Genomic DNA, 16,267 nt, shown 5'->3' on the forward strand with positions numbered 1-16,267 from the left:
GCTCGCTTCGCGTGGACGGCAGGAGGCTCTCGTGGCGACGGGAGGCGGTTCACGCAGCGGCGCGAGGGCCGAGCGTGATGACGTAGAACTTTAGGCGCGAGGACGCGTGGACGCACCGGGGGCGCGCACGTTGACACACTGAGTGACTGAGCGGCTGTAAGGGGTTAGACGGACCGAGAGCGGGAGACGATGCAGATCACGCTGAAGACCCTCCAGCAGCAAACCTTCCGCATAGACATCGACTCCGACCAGACGGTGAGTCTGTGCGGCCGCGCTAGGCCCAGCCGGTTCGGCCTTCAGACACTAGGGAGGAGGAGGAGGAGAGGGAGGGGGGTGGGCAGGCAAGGAGAAAAGAGAGACCGCGGTGCATTCGGACCAGGCCGCGGGAGCAGAAAGGAGAGCGGCGATGTAGGCCCAGGCCCTGGAGCAGAAGCCGAACCCTAACCCTGAAGGAGAAGCCTGCTCGCGCCGTGCTGGGCGAGGTGGGCTAAAAGTGGGCCTTCGCTATTCCTCGGGATCAGGTCGGCTTCGGTCGCGCTGTGGCCCTAGGAAACCCCGGGGATCCTGGCGGCATTAGGCCGCCGATAGCCAGTCAACAGGGACGTATTTGCCCTGCCCCCATCCGCTGGTGTTAGTGGCTCCACGGGACGTTCCCACTCGGCCCTCGCCGCCTTTGGAACCGATTATTTACCTCCCTCCCCCCCCAAAAAAAATACCCGCTGGGCTCACCGTCGGGGCAGCCCAGCTCCCGCTGAGCGGCTGATGACTACACGGAATGGCCTTTAATCGGAGGGAGAGAACTTTCCATGTTTGGTCGGTTTAGTAAACCCCTTTCTATGTGGCGCTGGCCGAGGCCTCGGCACAGAGGACAGTGGCTAGGAGGACCGGGCATGATGCATCAAATTAGAAAGAGTAACGTAAAACCTGCACTGGGAGCAGACCCAAAACAACCATGACACAGCAGTGCTATAATACAGTTGTCAGTGAGAAGTGTGCAGGGGCAGTGCTGCTGAAGACTGCGATGTTAAATTTGCGTGAGAAGTGCTCTCCATTCAGAAGCCTCCCCCCCCCCCCCCCCCCCCAAAAAAAAATCTTCTGGAGAGCTAAGTTCAGCTTCTGCTCAAATCATCATAGTTTTAAAAAAATTGTAATGCACGCATACTCTTGTGAAAACCTTCAAGGCTGGCATTTTCCCTTTATATCGAGAAGTTTGTTGTCCCTTTATCAAGTATCGTCTTCAGCTGCTTTTTTTTTTGCGGGGGTGGGGGGCGCTGGTCCTACAAGACTGCCCTCCAGGGCAACCGTGTTCCTGAGAGGCCATTTTTTATAAATTTACTTTGATGCTAACGAGTCATAAAGCTGCTCAAATGCTTTATTAATGTAGTGGAGTAACTTATTGTAATATTTGCAAAGTAAAAAAAATGATTCTAAGTAGAAATAAATTGTAAGGAGAGGAAGTGTGTGCTTAGATGAGTAAAGCAGTTTGTGGCATGCTAAGGGTACAAACTGGCCAGATGTCGTTGCCATGGGGGGAGGGGAACTGGTGTTTCAAGAAATTTTGGATTATTTACATAAAAGTCTGTCTTAAAAGCAAAATTGCAAATGGTACAAATCTGAAACAAGTCAGAAAATGGTGGAAACACTCAACAGGCCTGTCAGCATCTGTAAAGATGCCTTGCTGTCCTGAAGGAGTGAGAATGGGCATGGGGAACATGGGGGAAATCAAAACCAATTACAAAAGTTTGAGTTGGAGCCAGGTGAAACAAGCCAAGCTTGGAAGCACCTTAGCCTTATTTTCTGCCAATAACCTGTTCAGTACAGATGAGCTCCAAGTTCCAAATCTGACGTTTTGTCTTTGATACTGTAACAAGCACTAACTACAGTAATACTGAACTTACTGAGTATTGTGGGGATTAGCTGTTGTATAATGCAAACGTGGTTATGCATAGTCTGTAAATGGATGAATGATCGAAGGTAATGGCTACTGATATTCTCTAACAATTAATGGAAAATTGACAGTTGTAAGTTGTTTGTAAAATGCTGTTTTTAGCTCTCCCGGTTGCTTAGTTGATAGACAGACCATGGACCATATTGAGCCATTCAGAGCAGACACTCTCCTGTAGTTTAATCCTGAGCCTGTGCTTTAGCTAATCTGAGCCAGAGCAGCATTTGGGGTCCTATTATTGATCTCAGCCACTTGGGGCTAGGGAGGAGAAAACTTGAGCCAGGGTTCTGCTTGATTGCTGTTCATTGACCCCTGCTGGAAAGTGTGCATCTGTGAACAGGTTTGTGCTCAGCTCTGGTGTAGGTTTGACTCACTATGCAAGCTCGTGAGATGAAGAATGACCATTTCAGCAAGGTACTGGGGGGTCTCTGGTGACCATGGATTCATATCTCAGCAACAGTTGATGCCTGGCACCTGTGAAACTAAGCCCCAGCAAGAGACAGCACTTTCAAGAAAAATGGGACATGTTTTAGTTTCTAATGCTGCCTCATTGTATTTGTGTATTGCTCTTTGTCCGTTGACTCTGTGCACCTTCTGTAAAATATGTAAAATAAAAATTCTCCATCTTTGACTAGTTTGTACACTATGACCTGGAGAGTGGGGTAGTCTGGGTCAGAGATTTCTCCAGCAAAGAGTATTATCCAGGCTCTTTGAGGTTATTCTTTTATATTTCTTCTACCTGAGGTTGACAACCATGCTTGGTCTAGTGAATGAAAGCCCTGTGGCTTGAATTCTTTATATTTTATGCCTGGTAGTCACTGTGACGCTCTTGAATCTTGAGTTAGTAGGGATAGAGAGGTGTGTATTTTTATTTAAACTGTTCCCCTTGTATCACACACTTACCCATTACTAAGTGGATGCACAGGTAATCTCTTTGTGGGTTTGTTAACCATGTCACCTTTGTCTTAATTTAGGGCAGGATATATGTGAGTGATATATCTTTCCCTGTTGGGTAGGGTCTGGCTGCTAATGTGTGCACTCAGGCATAGTAACAAGTTAGCTTTTTAAATACACTAACTCCAGGGTAGCTAGCATGTTTACATAGTGGAGTCTAGAATATGTTTCCCTTTTTCACTGTCCAGAGCAGTTGAAGAGGTAGCTACATCTTCATTCAGACTTAAAGCTGGCTTCAACTGCTCGTGTGTGTGCAATCAGGTTGTCAGAGTGTATGTACATACACTTTCAGGTTACCCCAGAGGAGATCTAATCTCAGTAGTCCAATCTAGTGAATGTGGAGGCCAGATGTGCCTTGTAATTACTTGTTGGCCTTCAGAGAGGGAGCATCTTAGAGGGGATTTATCTTGCTTGTGCAAGATGTAGTCCACCATTTTTAAAAGACTGTGTAGACAACTCACTTTTTTTGCTGAAAAGGAAGAAAATGTATGCTTTTTGCTTTGGTCACTTACTGAATCCCTTTGAAATTAAGAGATTTTCAGGTTGATTGTACAGATGCAACAGCAATAGCGTGAATGCTTGGGGATGAGTTACAGGTAGTAAGTAATCTGAGGGATCTGGATGATTTTATATATAGAAAGAAAGATCTTGCACTTATATAGCGTCTTTCACGACCTCAGGATGTCCCAAAGTGCATTACAGGCAATTAAGTACTTTTGAAGTGTAGTTACAGTTGTAATGTAGGAAATATAGATAAGTGTGAGGTGGTGCATTTTGGTAGGAAGAATAAGGAGGCCACATATGGCTTGGGTGAAATGGGGCAGAGGAGCAAATGGATCTAGGGTATAGATACACAAATCACTAAAAGTAGCGACACAGGTTAATAAGGCTGTAAGAAAAGCAAACCATGCGCTGGGGTTCATTTCTAGAGCGATAGAATTTAAAAGCAGAGAAGTTATGTTAAACTTATATAGAACCTTGGTTAGACCACACTTGGAGTACTGTGCACAGTTCTAGTCTCCATATTATAAAAAGGCTATAGAGACACTGGAGAAGGTGCAAAAATGATTCAGAACTGAGGATATGCTTATCTGGAAAGACTAAACAGGCTGGGGCTCTTTTCTCTAGAAAAGGGAAGGATGACCTGATAGAGGTCTTTAAGATAATGAAAATGTTTGATTATAGTAGATGTAGAGAAAATGTTTCCATTTGTGGGGAGTCCAAAACTAGAGGTCATAAATATAAGATAGTCACAAATAAATCCAATAGGAAATTCAGGGGAAACTTCTTTCCCAAAGAGTGGTAAGAATGTGGAACATGCCACCACAAGGAGTAGTTGAGGCAAATAGCATAGATGCATTTAAGGGAAAACTAGATAAGCACACAAAGGAGAAAGGAATAGAAGGGCATGCTGATAGGGTTAGATGAGGGAGGAGGCTCGTGTGGAGTTTAAACATTGGCATAGACCAGTTGGGCTGAATGGCCTGTTTCTGTGCTGTAGATTCGATGAAACATGGCACCCAAGTTGCGCACAGCCAGGTCCCACAAACAACAATGAGATGATGACCAGATAATCTGTTTTTAATGCTGTTGGTTGAGGGATAAATATACAAAATAATGGATACCCAGGGGTGAATTACAGGCTAGAATCTAATCGAGAGGTTCAGAATTTGTATATATAGAATAATGGACACCTGGGAGTGATTGCAAGCATGAATCTGAGGGGATTCCAATGTTGTAAACTGCATTCTTTGGTTTTCAAGTGCTGGCTGAACCTTCAGATCGGGTTACAGCCTTGTGATTACTCCTTGGCATTTTTAACGCATGCTATTTCTGTACTAATAGAGGCTGCTGAAACTGCTGTCATTGCACTTCGCTGAAGAAGATTGATGATTCCTACATTATTGCAGATTTATCAGTAAATTGCAATATTGATGTGGGAAATTGTAAATATAGCCTGTGTTGCTACTTTCTGCACTACGTAGTTTCACAGGGTCCACAAGTTTGTCCGCTCATTAGTACAGCTGATGGATTTTTCTTTTTAATAAACATTGTTCCAGTCAGTAATGTTTCCCAAAAGTGCCATAATTAATTGAAATGCTACAGGATATTTGTCGTCCTGTTCATACTATCTGCATTCTGATTCAGAACCATTTTTGCTAGTGACATTGACCTATTAGAAAAGTTAAATTCAAGATCTTTAATGGTACCATGTGTTGGTTTGGTGCCATGGAATGGGTAGTGCTATCAATTGTACGGAAGGTATGTCTACTTTTTGAGAGCCATTGGGGGAGATTCGACAGCAGGCTGCTCAGTATCTTGGCTGAAAATGGTGTATGGAGTGGAGAAATAGTGAAGTGAGAGGAAAATACCTCTTGGGAGGAGCAAGTCCCGCCCTCTGGGGGTTTGAAATTCCTTTTGCTAGCATAGCTGAGGGGACAGTTGGCAGCTGGAAGGGAAAATGTAGGGTAGTGGCAGTAGGAGCATGTTCTGTGTTCTCCTTTTGCATGGAACTGCCCTGGAAGCAAGATAGTTCAATGAATGAAATTGCCCAAAAACACAGAAAAAGGGGGAAAGAAAAGAGGTTTAAATAGCTTTTAAATTTTCTGCGGAACAACCTTGCAGGAAAAAGTCAATTGACCAGCAGAACATGCCCTGGATTTGTGCATTTTTGGCACATAAGGCAATGATGTTTTAGTTTTCCAATCTGTTCCTGCTGAGGAAGAACAGGAATTTTTACTCTAAAATAGCAGGAGTGTTGCAGAGCGGCACATCTTTTTGTGAAAGAAGTAGGTGTGCTGTTAATGAAAATCATTGGAATTTTACAGCACAGAATGAAGCCATTCACCCCATTGTATCTATGTCAGCTCTTTGAAGGAGCTATCCCCTGCCCTTTCCTCATACCTTTTTAAAATTTTACTTTTTAATATAATTATCCACTTTCCTTTTAAAAGCTTTCTGGAATCTGTTTATACCACTGTTTTTGGTAGGGAATTCCAAGTTCCAATTACCCCCTGCTTAAAATAATTCTCCTAACCTCTTTGTTCTTTGTTACTAACATTTTAATTATTTAAGGAGTATATTACACATTTGTTCTTCTGCAGCGACCCTTTCGATTTCAGAAAATTAAACATTTTGATTAGAGGTGCTCCAACAGACCTCTGTCCCTGCTGCTCTCAAGATCAGCCAGAGTATAAAAAAGGCACCGAGCCCTTTGTATCTGTTGGTGTCTAGGGAGCAGAGTTGGTTTGCAGATGGATGGGGGTGTACAGTTGCAGCATGCCCATGATAATATGGGACTCTGGTAGGAGGTACTTGATGTTAGCTGATTTTAGATGGAACAGCAGCTGCGTGCTGCATTTGGCCTCTGCACCCTTGGGTTACAAGTGGAGCAAATCCGATAGCGCTTCTGCTCCTTATAGCTATCCAGTGACCGCTGCTAGAAGTGCATGTGTGCTGACATCAGGTGAGGACAAGATTGAGCCTGTCTGATTCCTCTGCATTCGAATGGTCTGCTGACACTGGCTAGGTGCTCAAATGTGTGGCTCCAGTAAAACTGCACTGCAGCAAAGAGTCAGTATCTTCAGGGGAGCTAAGAAAGGAAAAAATTCAGTTGGTAGTTTCGGGGTTTGCAAGCTTACAAACTGTCGCTGGATGTAAGGAACCGGTTGATTGTTGGAATTTAAATAATGTTATAGGGTCTGGGTGTTTTTTTTTGATAATTCAATATCTACTCAAATAGTTGCAGTAAAGTTGCAATCTTTCCAGGGAGCAGGCACTACAATGAGAATGATTCCAAAGGCACCTATGTTGACTGCGTTTTGATTAAGTCCATTCCTTTCAGTCCAATTTCTGCCCTGCCCCAAAGCACAGACTGCCCTTGTCAAAAGTCACCAATAAGATCCTCTGATTGTGATACATTATCCCTTTCTGTCCTCTTTGACCCCTCTCGCATTCAGTATGGTCAATCTCACCATTCTTCTTTACCACTTCATTGGGACGGTTTCATTCCTAATGCAGCCTGTGCATTTATAACAACTGTTTCCCCTCTAATTGTGGCATTGCTTACCTTAGAAGTATCCATTCATGGCCCTTTTCTCTTCCTTATCTACATGTTGTTCTTTGGTGACATCGTCAGCAGACATTGGATCAGCTTCCACGTACATGCTAATGACACCCACCTCTACCTCCGTCTCCCTCGTGCTGTCAGACTGCCTGCCTGATATTGTCATGGATAAATCAGAATTTCCTTCAATTGAACATTAGGAAGACTGAAACTATTGTTTTTGGCCCCCGCCAAAAATTTTGTGCTCTTGCCATTTATTGCATTCCCCTTCCTCGCTGTTCCTTCAAGACTAAGGCAGACCGCATGTAACCTCACCATTTTATTTGACCTACCCACCTTCAAGACCACTTGCTTCCAACATTGTCCACCACAACAGTGCTACCTTTATCACTACTAGACTCGACTTCTCAAAAGTGCATCTAGCTGACCTTCCATGTTCCACATCCATAAACTCCTAACTCTCCAACACTCTGCCACTCATCTTATCCCACAGTAAGCCCTGCTGACACATCATACCACCCTCACTGGTCTTCATCGACTTGATGTCTCCCAACAGATTGACTTTAAACCTCTCATCTGCAAATTCCTCCACAGCCATCTCTGCAACCTTGCATCCCCTTCTGTGTCCATGAGTGCTCTTGTTCTGGCCTTTGGTTTATTCTCACTCTCCTCCACACCCCCCCCCCCCCCCCCCCACCCCAATACCTTCGGTGGGGATCCTTCAGCCATCTCGGTCCAACTGTTTTGAACTCTGTCCCTATTCTACCCTTTCTACCTCCATTCCCACCTTTAAAAGCTATCTTGGGTCTTTTCAGCCTGGTCACCTCACCTAACATTTCTGCAAAAATTTGTTGTGCCTGTGCCACTTCTCCTGTGAAGTGCTTGGGATGTTAAAGGTGCTATATAAATGTAAGTTAATTTCTCATTAGTTTGAATATTGACTCAGCCACTGTACTTGCTGTATGTTGAATGGTAAAGTCTCATGGGGCATTGGTGAATAATTGGTGTCACTCCATTGACACATGATTCAGTTGCAAGGGACCGGCTAGGCAGAAATGAGGAGCTTCCCCACAGGGAGATAAAATTGGAGGACTACTTTTGTCCACCTTGTGATTGGTAAGAGTGGAAGACAGCCTGGACTAAGTAACTCTTCTTCCTTGCTTGCTTAAGCAAGGAATGCAGTGTAACAATGTGCATTTGCTGACATGGTGATCCCACTGCAGCTGTTTCCTTAGTGCACCAGATTTGTCACAAGCTGCAACCTTTTTTTGTAGCTTGTCTAGCCAGGGTAGGAATATTTATGTGAATATGATCTGCTAGTGTCAGGAATTCTGTAATAGGAGGGGCGGGGAAGAAAAGGAACGTAGTGGGTGTAGCGTTTCTTGATGCTTTTCTGGTGAAAGCAATGCTAATGCCCACTGGATCTTTTTCGCTGTGTCACTATAGCTTTCTGTAGTATGGACAGATTGCTTAGCATGTGGTTGGTGTTAGTTATTATATCCATGGTAGGTGGGAGATTGTCATCCTATCAGTTTGAACCTCGAGGTGAAAGCACAGTGCTGTAACCCACTGCGCTGCCCTGTCTTCAGCATAAAAATCATTTTGAAAAATAAATCTCCAGCTCGCAGAGGTAAGTATTTGACTAACAACTTCCTCTTTTCAGACTTATCTAAAGCCCTGAGGTATTGATTGAAGTTTTTTTGCCCCAAATGTAGATTGCATGTACTCGCTTGGGATAGACACACAATGGTGTCTTATTGTCAGTTCTTATGAAAACTGTAAGATATTGCACTAGTCATGAGTGAGTATGCTGTTTGTTAAAGTTCACATGTACATTTATCTCCTGTATGTGGACACTTGATTTCTTGGAGACAGGGCACATCTAATGCAAAGTACCAATGTAGCCAATTGTACAGCAATATGATGTTGCTCAAAGTTGGTCGGTAAATTTCAGGTGGTCTTGTGAAACACCGATTGCACGGCCCATTTTGTGCTTTAAACTGGCCTGGAAGAAACATTGAAAGGTCACAACTGAGTGAGATACATTTTTCACTAACCAAAAGCTATCTTTTTAACAAGAGAAGAAAAACAGCAAGAAGTTGTTAAATACATTAATATGGGCAAGGAGGTGGTCAGCAGATCAGTGCTGCTGCAGCAGGTCACAAAGGATCAATGGCAACAAGGAAGCAGGGAAACAATATGAAGGATTAGGTCCAGTGAAGAAAGAATGAAGTGTTGGTTGATTCAATATTTGTACAGGAGCCTAATGGTTCTGCTACTAGACTAGTAACCCAGATGTCGTGAGTTCAAATCCTGCCAAAGCAAGTTGTGAAATTGTATTCAGTAAATCTGGTAATTTGTGGACTGGCACCAGAAAAATGACTCTGAAAGCTGCTGGATTGTTGTAAAAACCCAACTGCTTCAGTAATGCCTTCTGGAAAGGGAGGGAACCTGCTACATCTACCTGGTCTGGCCTACATGTGACTCCAGTCCCATACTGTGTAATTGAATCTTAGTGCCCTCAGGGCACCTAGAGATGGGCAGTAAAGAATGACTTGCCAGTATTGCCCACATCCTGAAAACACATTTTGAAATAAAGATATTTGTAATTATAGACCAGTTCATGCTGCACCACACATTGCCATAATGGTTGATACTTTGTCTGATCTCCTTAAATTCGATTGAATGTTGGCCTGCTTTTTCTGTTTGTTAGAGAGATAAATCATTAATGAAGAAAAAAGATAGTAAAGGATTGGCGATGTCAGGATAGATGTTCCAGGTACCTTGACTAATTGTTTTGTTTGTAAAAAGCAAAATACTGAAGGTGCTGGAAATCTGAAACAAAAACATACCTGCTGTGCGTTTCCAGTTTGTTAAGTCTGCATCAGTGGAGAAAACAGGCATTCGATACTTAGGGTGGTTACCATTCGCCAGCAGTGACCTCGGTTCTGATGAAGGGTATATACCCGAAATGCCAACAGTCTGTTCCCTTCACAAATGTTGACCTGCTATAAATTGCTTTCTCTGCTCCTCAGAATAAAGTAGTAGCTCATGCCAGGCTAGTTGACAAGTGCAGTTTTTAGGCCTATGTATAAAATGCTGTTAAATACTTCGTTTGCAAGTCATATTTTCTTAGCTTGGTCTGTTGTGAGCAGTATTGTGAGGGACATGGACTTGAAGGCGCCCACTTTAGGGTCTGGCAACTTGCTGTATTTTAAATTCATGGTGCATGACTTAAAAGTTGAGGTATTGGGGAAACTTTCTCTTGTAATCAAAATAAACTAACAGTTCCAAGGTGCTAAGCCTAGTTTTAAGTGGTGAGCAGCATTCAGAAGAAACTTTACATAAAAATGCTGTTATCAAAGGCTTCTGGGTGAGAGTATGCTTGAGGTATGTATGGTCGTGGTATACATGTATCAGGGAGGGTGAAAGGGGTAAATCTATTCCTAAATAAAGACGTGAGCTTCTCTAGGTTTTTTCTGCCATTTATTCCTGTTCCGATTGTCATACCACCCCAGGCGGCCTAAATGTTTTTCAGTAGTCATTGGGTAGAACTGGCTGGACTTGGGTTGGATTTCTCAATTGATCCAGAGGCTCTGAAGCTGATGTGATTTTGCAGCTATCCTGTGTTCTGGGTTGACGTGCCAGTGGTGTTGGCAGTACAGTGTTGCGTAGTACAGTGCTATCTGATGAAAGCGTGCGATTGACGCATGAGAGAGTGGGAAGAGGTTAATCTGTAAACGGTTTGAGTTGGTATTTGCATCATTAGTGTAATCATTCAGATGATATTTCTGAAAAGCATTAAACTGAACCATAAAACACCTGAATCTTGATGGAAAGTGTAACTATTTCCTGCAAATCTTATGATCGTTGGATCCATTGCTGGTTTTGGCTTATTGGAGTAGTTGTAGTTTCAAGCCTTATCGCGTCTTTGGAAGATATGATAGGATTGGCATTGTTTTGCATAGTACCAGTTGAGTGTGCTGGGCCGAATTTTCCCCTGATTCACACCAAGGCAGGGTACTATGATTGTATTGTTGAAAGGCATTTCTGTATAACACAATAGCCACAGTGTCTTCTCTCTCTTATCCAGTGAGCACCGGTAATGAGAGATTAACTTCCATTCAAAGAACCACAAATATGATATAAAAAGAATGTATGAGCTACTGACTTTGGCATGGGGTAGTTGGCAAAAGGCCCAGAGCAGTATGTACAGTGGCGGGATCTCCCTCTCTGGCTGTAACACATGGTGGGCCTGTAGTGTTGGTTTTATAAATCAAAACCATGTTTCTAACTGACTGCTGAAATCAAAATGAACTAATCCATTACTGTACAGTTATCTTGGAAGTTAGAAGCAGCAAAGAAACTCGCAGGCTGACCTCTTCTGTTATTTATCCTTCAGGTAAAGGCGCTGAAGGAAAAGATTGAAGCAGAGAAAGGAAGTGATGCTTTTCCAGCTGCTGGGCAAAAGCTAATATATGCAGGTAAGGTGCAACTTGTCTAGTTTGTCGAAGCATAGTGTGCACCAAGGCTCGAGCTATTTAGGCGTTCATGGGATGCATTCACATTAGTGACAAACTGACATGCGAGTGAAGTTGTACTGAATCCAGGAATCTCGCCGATGTTTACACATAAGGTGTGTGTGTGTGTGGTCTGTCATGCCAAGAGCCCCTAGTGCTCTACATTTGTTTTTTTTAAAAAACATGGGAATATCTCTCTACTGTATTTATCTCGTTTCCCATCCCCCAAATAGATTTCCCTGTTGTAATTGTATTGGAAGAAATACATCTTGCCTCAATACCAAGTGTTTGGAGTCCAAGTTGTCAGTTGGCACCAGTCTTCACATCACCATTAATGTGCAGTTCATTAAACCTCATGCATTTCACACCTTCTGGAATTGACCTGCAGGTGGTGTGAAATACACATAGGATATGTAACTTCATTAATTTTTAGCTACTTAATCAGCTGGTTTTGCAGAAACTCGTGTCCAGTTTAGCAAGTGTGAAAGTATGAGTATTAATGAGCTGCAAATCAATGGGAATTCGAAGATTGAGGATGATCAACTGACTCCAAACAATTTTGGTGGTGGTTATGTGCCACTTAAGTGAAAAGTCAGGTGAGACAATTTGGTGTTAAGTGATAATGTGAGTTAACTATAGTAAATTGCTCTTAAAGAATTTAAAATGCACAATTTTTCCAAAATAAAGCCATCGCTTTGATGCTGTTTTTAACTCTATTTTAAAAGCTAATTATATTGAGATGTCCCCCAAGCACTGGCCAGGCTTATCCCAGAATCTGTCTATCTTTTGCCACAGAATTGGTCTTGAGTTGTTGTTGAATTCTAGGAGCTCAGCCTTAACAATACTCCTGGTTGTAGCTTGGTCAAAGTTCACCTCTTAAGACCTGTTGAAGGCTGACACGGACAGCAGTTACTGAACTGTGGCTATGATTTATTTTTGTGTGTATAGAGCATGTAGTATTTGTTTCTACTTTCCTGACTGAGGGCAGGTTGTTTGCTCCCTTAATTTTGTGTGGTGTGACTTTTTTTTACTCTTCTCTGAGGAAGTGTCTAGCTTCCTTTGTGCCTTTATTTCCTCTGGATAGTAAAACAGACATTGGAGCTCCATGCACAGGAATCATTGTCACAGCTCTGTGTCTTATCATTCCTGTAACTTTGAACATTTGTCAAGTTATATGGTAACCTGGGAGAATGCTTTCTGTCCATATGGAAATGGCCCGGGTCCCGTGACTGCCTGGAGGAGTTGCATGCCTTCATTTTGTCATCCATCTGCTGGATGAAACGATTGCTATGACGAAGCACACTATTTCAAGGAGGGATAATTTCAACCATTGCACTTTGCAAGATAACATGGGTTGTCACACTGCAAGAGTCAGTGGTCAAGTCCCATTGCTTTAGTGACTGAGGAAGGCTACGTTGTGCCTATTTAGGTGGAGATGGTTCTAATGTACAAATAGATTCTCAATATAGGTGAAAGAGGGAGGAGTAGATAACAGACCAACACTGACCTGGAAGAAAAAAAACTTGCAATCCTTGTTCTGTGTTTGTGTCTTAGGATCTGTCCTTTTCTCAGCAATTTCTGTTTGAACAATGCAATTTATCTTTGAGACTAAGCCGAATGCAGACAAACAGTAAAATCTCACCAGAGCTCCCAGGGCAATTCTTATGATGGTTCACATGATAAATTTCTAAAATGCATGGGAGCTATGCCAGAGCTTGCTGGCTGTAATTGCCAAAGTTCCTCTTGTCCTCCACAGCAGTGCTTGCACAGGCATGACCACATGTTGCTTACTGACCTTATGGGATCATATCAATTTTATTAAAGATTGGCAGCTGTGCATTATCATCATTTTTGCCCCTCTTGCCATCAATTGCTGAGACCAATTGTAGTGCTTCCACCACTTCCCTAGGTAACTCCACAAGAGCCTTCCTGATCTGTACAATCTCTTTTATCTATATACTTCCTCCTATGAAGGACATCAGTGAAGCAGTTGGGGTTTTATGACAATCCAGCAGCTTTCATGGTCATTTTTCTTGTGCCAGCCCACAAGTTACTGGATTTATTGAATTCAGTTTAATTTGCCATGGTGGTATTTGAACTCATGGCCTCTGTGTTGCATGTCCACTATAATCACTAGGCTACTGTTCCCTATATATTGCACTACAGTGTAATTACCCACTCATAGCTCCCCTTAATAATCTGCACTTGTGGTATACATAGATTTTGAGTGTAATCCTTTGTAGGTGGTCATTTGGAAACTGGTTGTATCCTGCTGATACACTACAAAAAACAAGGAGAATTATCTGCCTTGGTTCTGTAATGTGTGTCCATTAAGGCCCAAGCTCACGCTCACTATTTGTTGCAGGTAAAATCCTCAATGATGACACGCAACTTAAAGATTACAAAATTGACGAGAAGAACTTCGTAGTGGTAATGGTAACAAAGGTAAGAGATTTGATGGGGGTAGGGTCTGGGCTGTGATGTGCGGCACATAAAAGGTCATTTACGTATTTGTGTCAGCGTAGCTCAGACTACTAACTTGGATGTATGGTGGGCCACAGGTACAAATCCAATTTGCACCCATCAGTGGTGCTGCCGTGAGGTTCAATGTGACCATGCTGCATAGTACATGTAAAGTACATTCTATTCGAGGGAAGCGAATACAGAGCTAAACTAACGGCTTTATTTCTATAGCGTTCCTCACATGTAGATAGCCATCTCAACATTTTGTTGGGTGTTGGGCAGTAAGTGGATAACAAGCAAGAGGAGAACCTGATGGGAAGGGTCTTTAGCAGCTTCTTGAAAGTAGAGATTGAGGTGATGAGGTAGAGAGAGGGAGTTCCAGTGAGCGAGGGCAAAATGGGTGAAAGTACAGTTGTCAATAGAGTGTAACAAGCCGGGAATGATAAGTGAGAAGAACGAAGAGGGCATTTAGGAACTAGAAGAGAAACCAGACGTAGGGAGGGGCATAGCCATGGATGGGATTTAAAGAGAGGCCAATGGTTTTAATATCAATCCTCTGGGGCATCTGGAGCCAGGCAGGAATGGGTGCGGGTGAGAATATGGGCCATGATATTCTGAATAAGTTGTTTACGGAGGGTGGAAGTTATTCCCTCATCAATCTTGGTGCTTCTTGGGGGAGGGGGAAGGAGGGGAATCTCTGAACCATCCACATGTCAGCAAGAAGTGATTGTCATTTAAATACATTTTTTAAAAATGGTCTTGAATGGTTATGCACATATTTAAAACATGTTATAAACAGTGTTATGATTCTGTGGCTGTGGATCTAGCTGTTGGTGGGGCAAAAATAAATTGAATATATTGGGAAAACTGTTGAAAGAAGCCTGAACAAAAGTGCTCCACATTAGAGCTCCAGCTCAAGGTGCTCCTGAGTGTTGGCTTCCTGTCTGCAATTTTCCCTTAGGTAGGGAAGGAAATTGGGGAGAGAGTCACCTCAGGCACTCTTGGAGTTCTTCCTGACGCCCAACTGAAGAACAGTATTGGCCTACATCTGGCAGCAGGTTTTCAATCTTCTCAAAGATGATGCTGAGAGTAGAAGTAAAGTGCATGGACCAGGGGTTAGCTGAATTTGGATACTCTGCATAAATGAGTGGGCGAGTTCATGGGGAGGTGAGCGACTCTCTCCTTATCATGTGGAGTTTTATTCTCAGTCATGCTCTGAATGGTCCGTACTCCATAAAGCACCTCTAAACCTTCACTTTAACGGCTGTAAACTCAAAGCTTTTTGTTTTCTTCACTAATCTTCTTTGTGTGCTAATATCACTTGAGTTTTTGGGAAAGGACAACTATATTATGCCTCCTTATGGATTAGTGTAAGCGCAGTACAAATTAAATTGATAATAAAAATTGCAACTGAGTTCAGCTGCTTTTATGTTGAGTTAAGTGCCGTACTAAGGTCACCAGCTCCCAATGTGTGGGTCACGAGCTGCACGTTGGGAGCCAGTAGCATTAGAACAGATCTGGCATAATATAAACACAGCTCATCTCTCAAAGCACTTTTAGACAAAAAAAGCCTAGCATCTGTGAGCTTGCAGGTTTGGGACCTCCAGTTTATGCCTGATGTTAACTATCTCCACACGTGCTTTTAAGAGACCTTTACAACTAGGATTAAAATAGCACAAAGTTCATGGCCCAAAAGGCCAAAACACACATTTTGTCCTAATGCTAAACTTGTGAAACCTTTTTTTAAGTTTGTATATGGTACATTAATCTTGTATTATGCTCACATTTAGGTTTTCACAACACTTTTAATTGATATATTTTGCAGTATTCTTTGAGTGTGCCTCTTGTTTCTGGTTTTGATTGTGAAACTCAATAATTTCAACAACCTCAACCTGTACAATTGTAAAATGCGACTGGTTACTTATTGCCTCAAGCTTTGGGTTTTCAAAATGCCCACTGATTTTTTTTCTGTTACCTCAGCAAGGGTTTCTGAAAAAAAACCTACAAAACTACAGTGCAATCCTTGATCCAGATTCTAGTCGTCTTAATTATTTGGGGCTGAAATACAGCAATCAATCCTAAAAGCTGCATTGCATATTTTCTTTCCCCCCTCTTCCCCGTTTTTGTTTTTTGGGAATATGTTGCCCTAGATTTTTTTCTTTCTTGTCACCACATGCTTCTCACCCCTTGCTACCAAGAAGGCAGGTGAGATGTTCAAGTCTCTCCGATGCTGCTTTTGAGTCAGCATGAGACTCCCTCCAGTATTTCAATTTTTAAACAGCGCAGATGCTGCCGCCCGCACTGTCTAAACATTAAAAA

At 42.7% G+C, this 16,267-nt stretch overlaps 1 protein-coding gene across 2 annotated transcripts in view; it reads left to right on the plus strand.

Annotated features, from left to right (window-relative positions):
* The window catches only part of rad23ab (RAD23 homolog A, nucleotide excision repair protein b), a 38,701-nt gene continuing 22,434 nt past the window's right edge, over window positions 1-16,267 (plus strand). Inside the window, exons 1-3 of one of the 2 annotated variants that reach the window (XM_067968025.1) lie at window positions 1-255; window positions 11,368-11,449; window positions 13,851-13,930. In XM_067968025.1, coding sequence (XP_067824126.1) covers window positions 190-255; window positions 11,368-11,449; window positions 13,851-13,930 — 228 coding nt within the window. In that variant the 5' untranslated portion in view covers window positions 1-189. The remainder of the gene's footprint in view (window positions 256-11,367; window positions 11,450-13,850; window positions 13,931-16,267) is intronic. The other variant, XM_067968024.1, reaches the window with a different exon arrangement.

This window comes from Heptranchias perlo, chromosome 29, assembly GCF_035084215.1.
Source record: "Heptranchias perlo isolate sHepPer1 chromosome 29, sHepPer1.hap1, whole genome shotgun sequence".
Classification (NCBI taxonomy): domain Eukaryota; kingdom Metazoa; phylum Chordata; class Chondrichthyes; order Hexanchiformes; family Hexanchidae; genus Heptranchias; species Heptranchias perlo.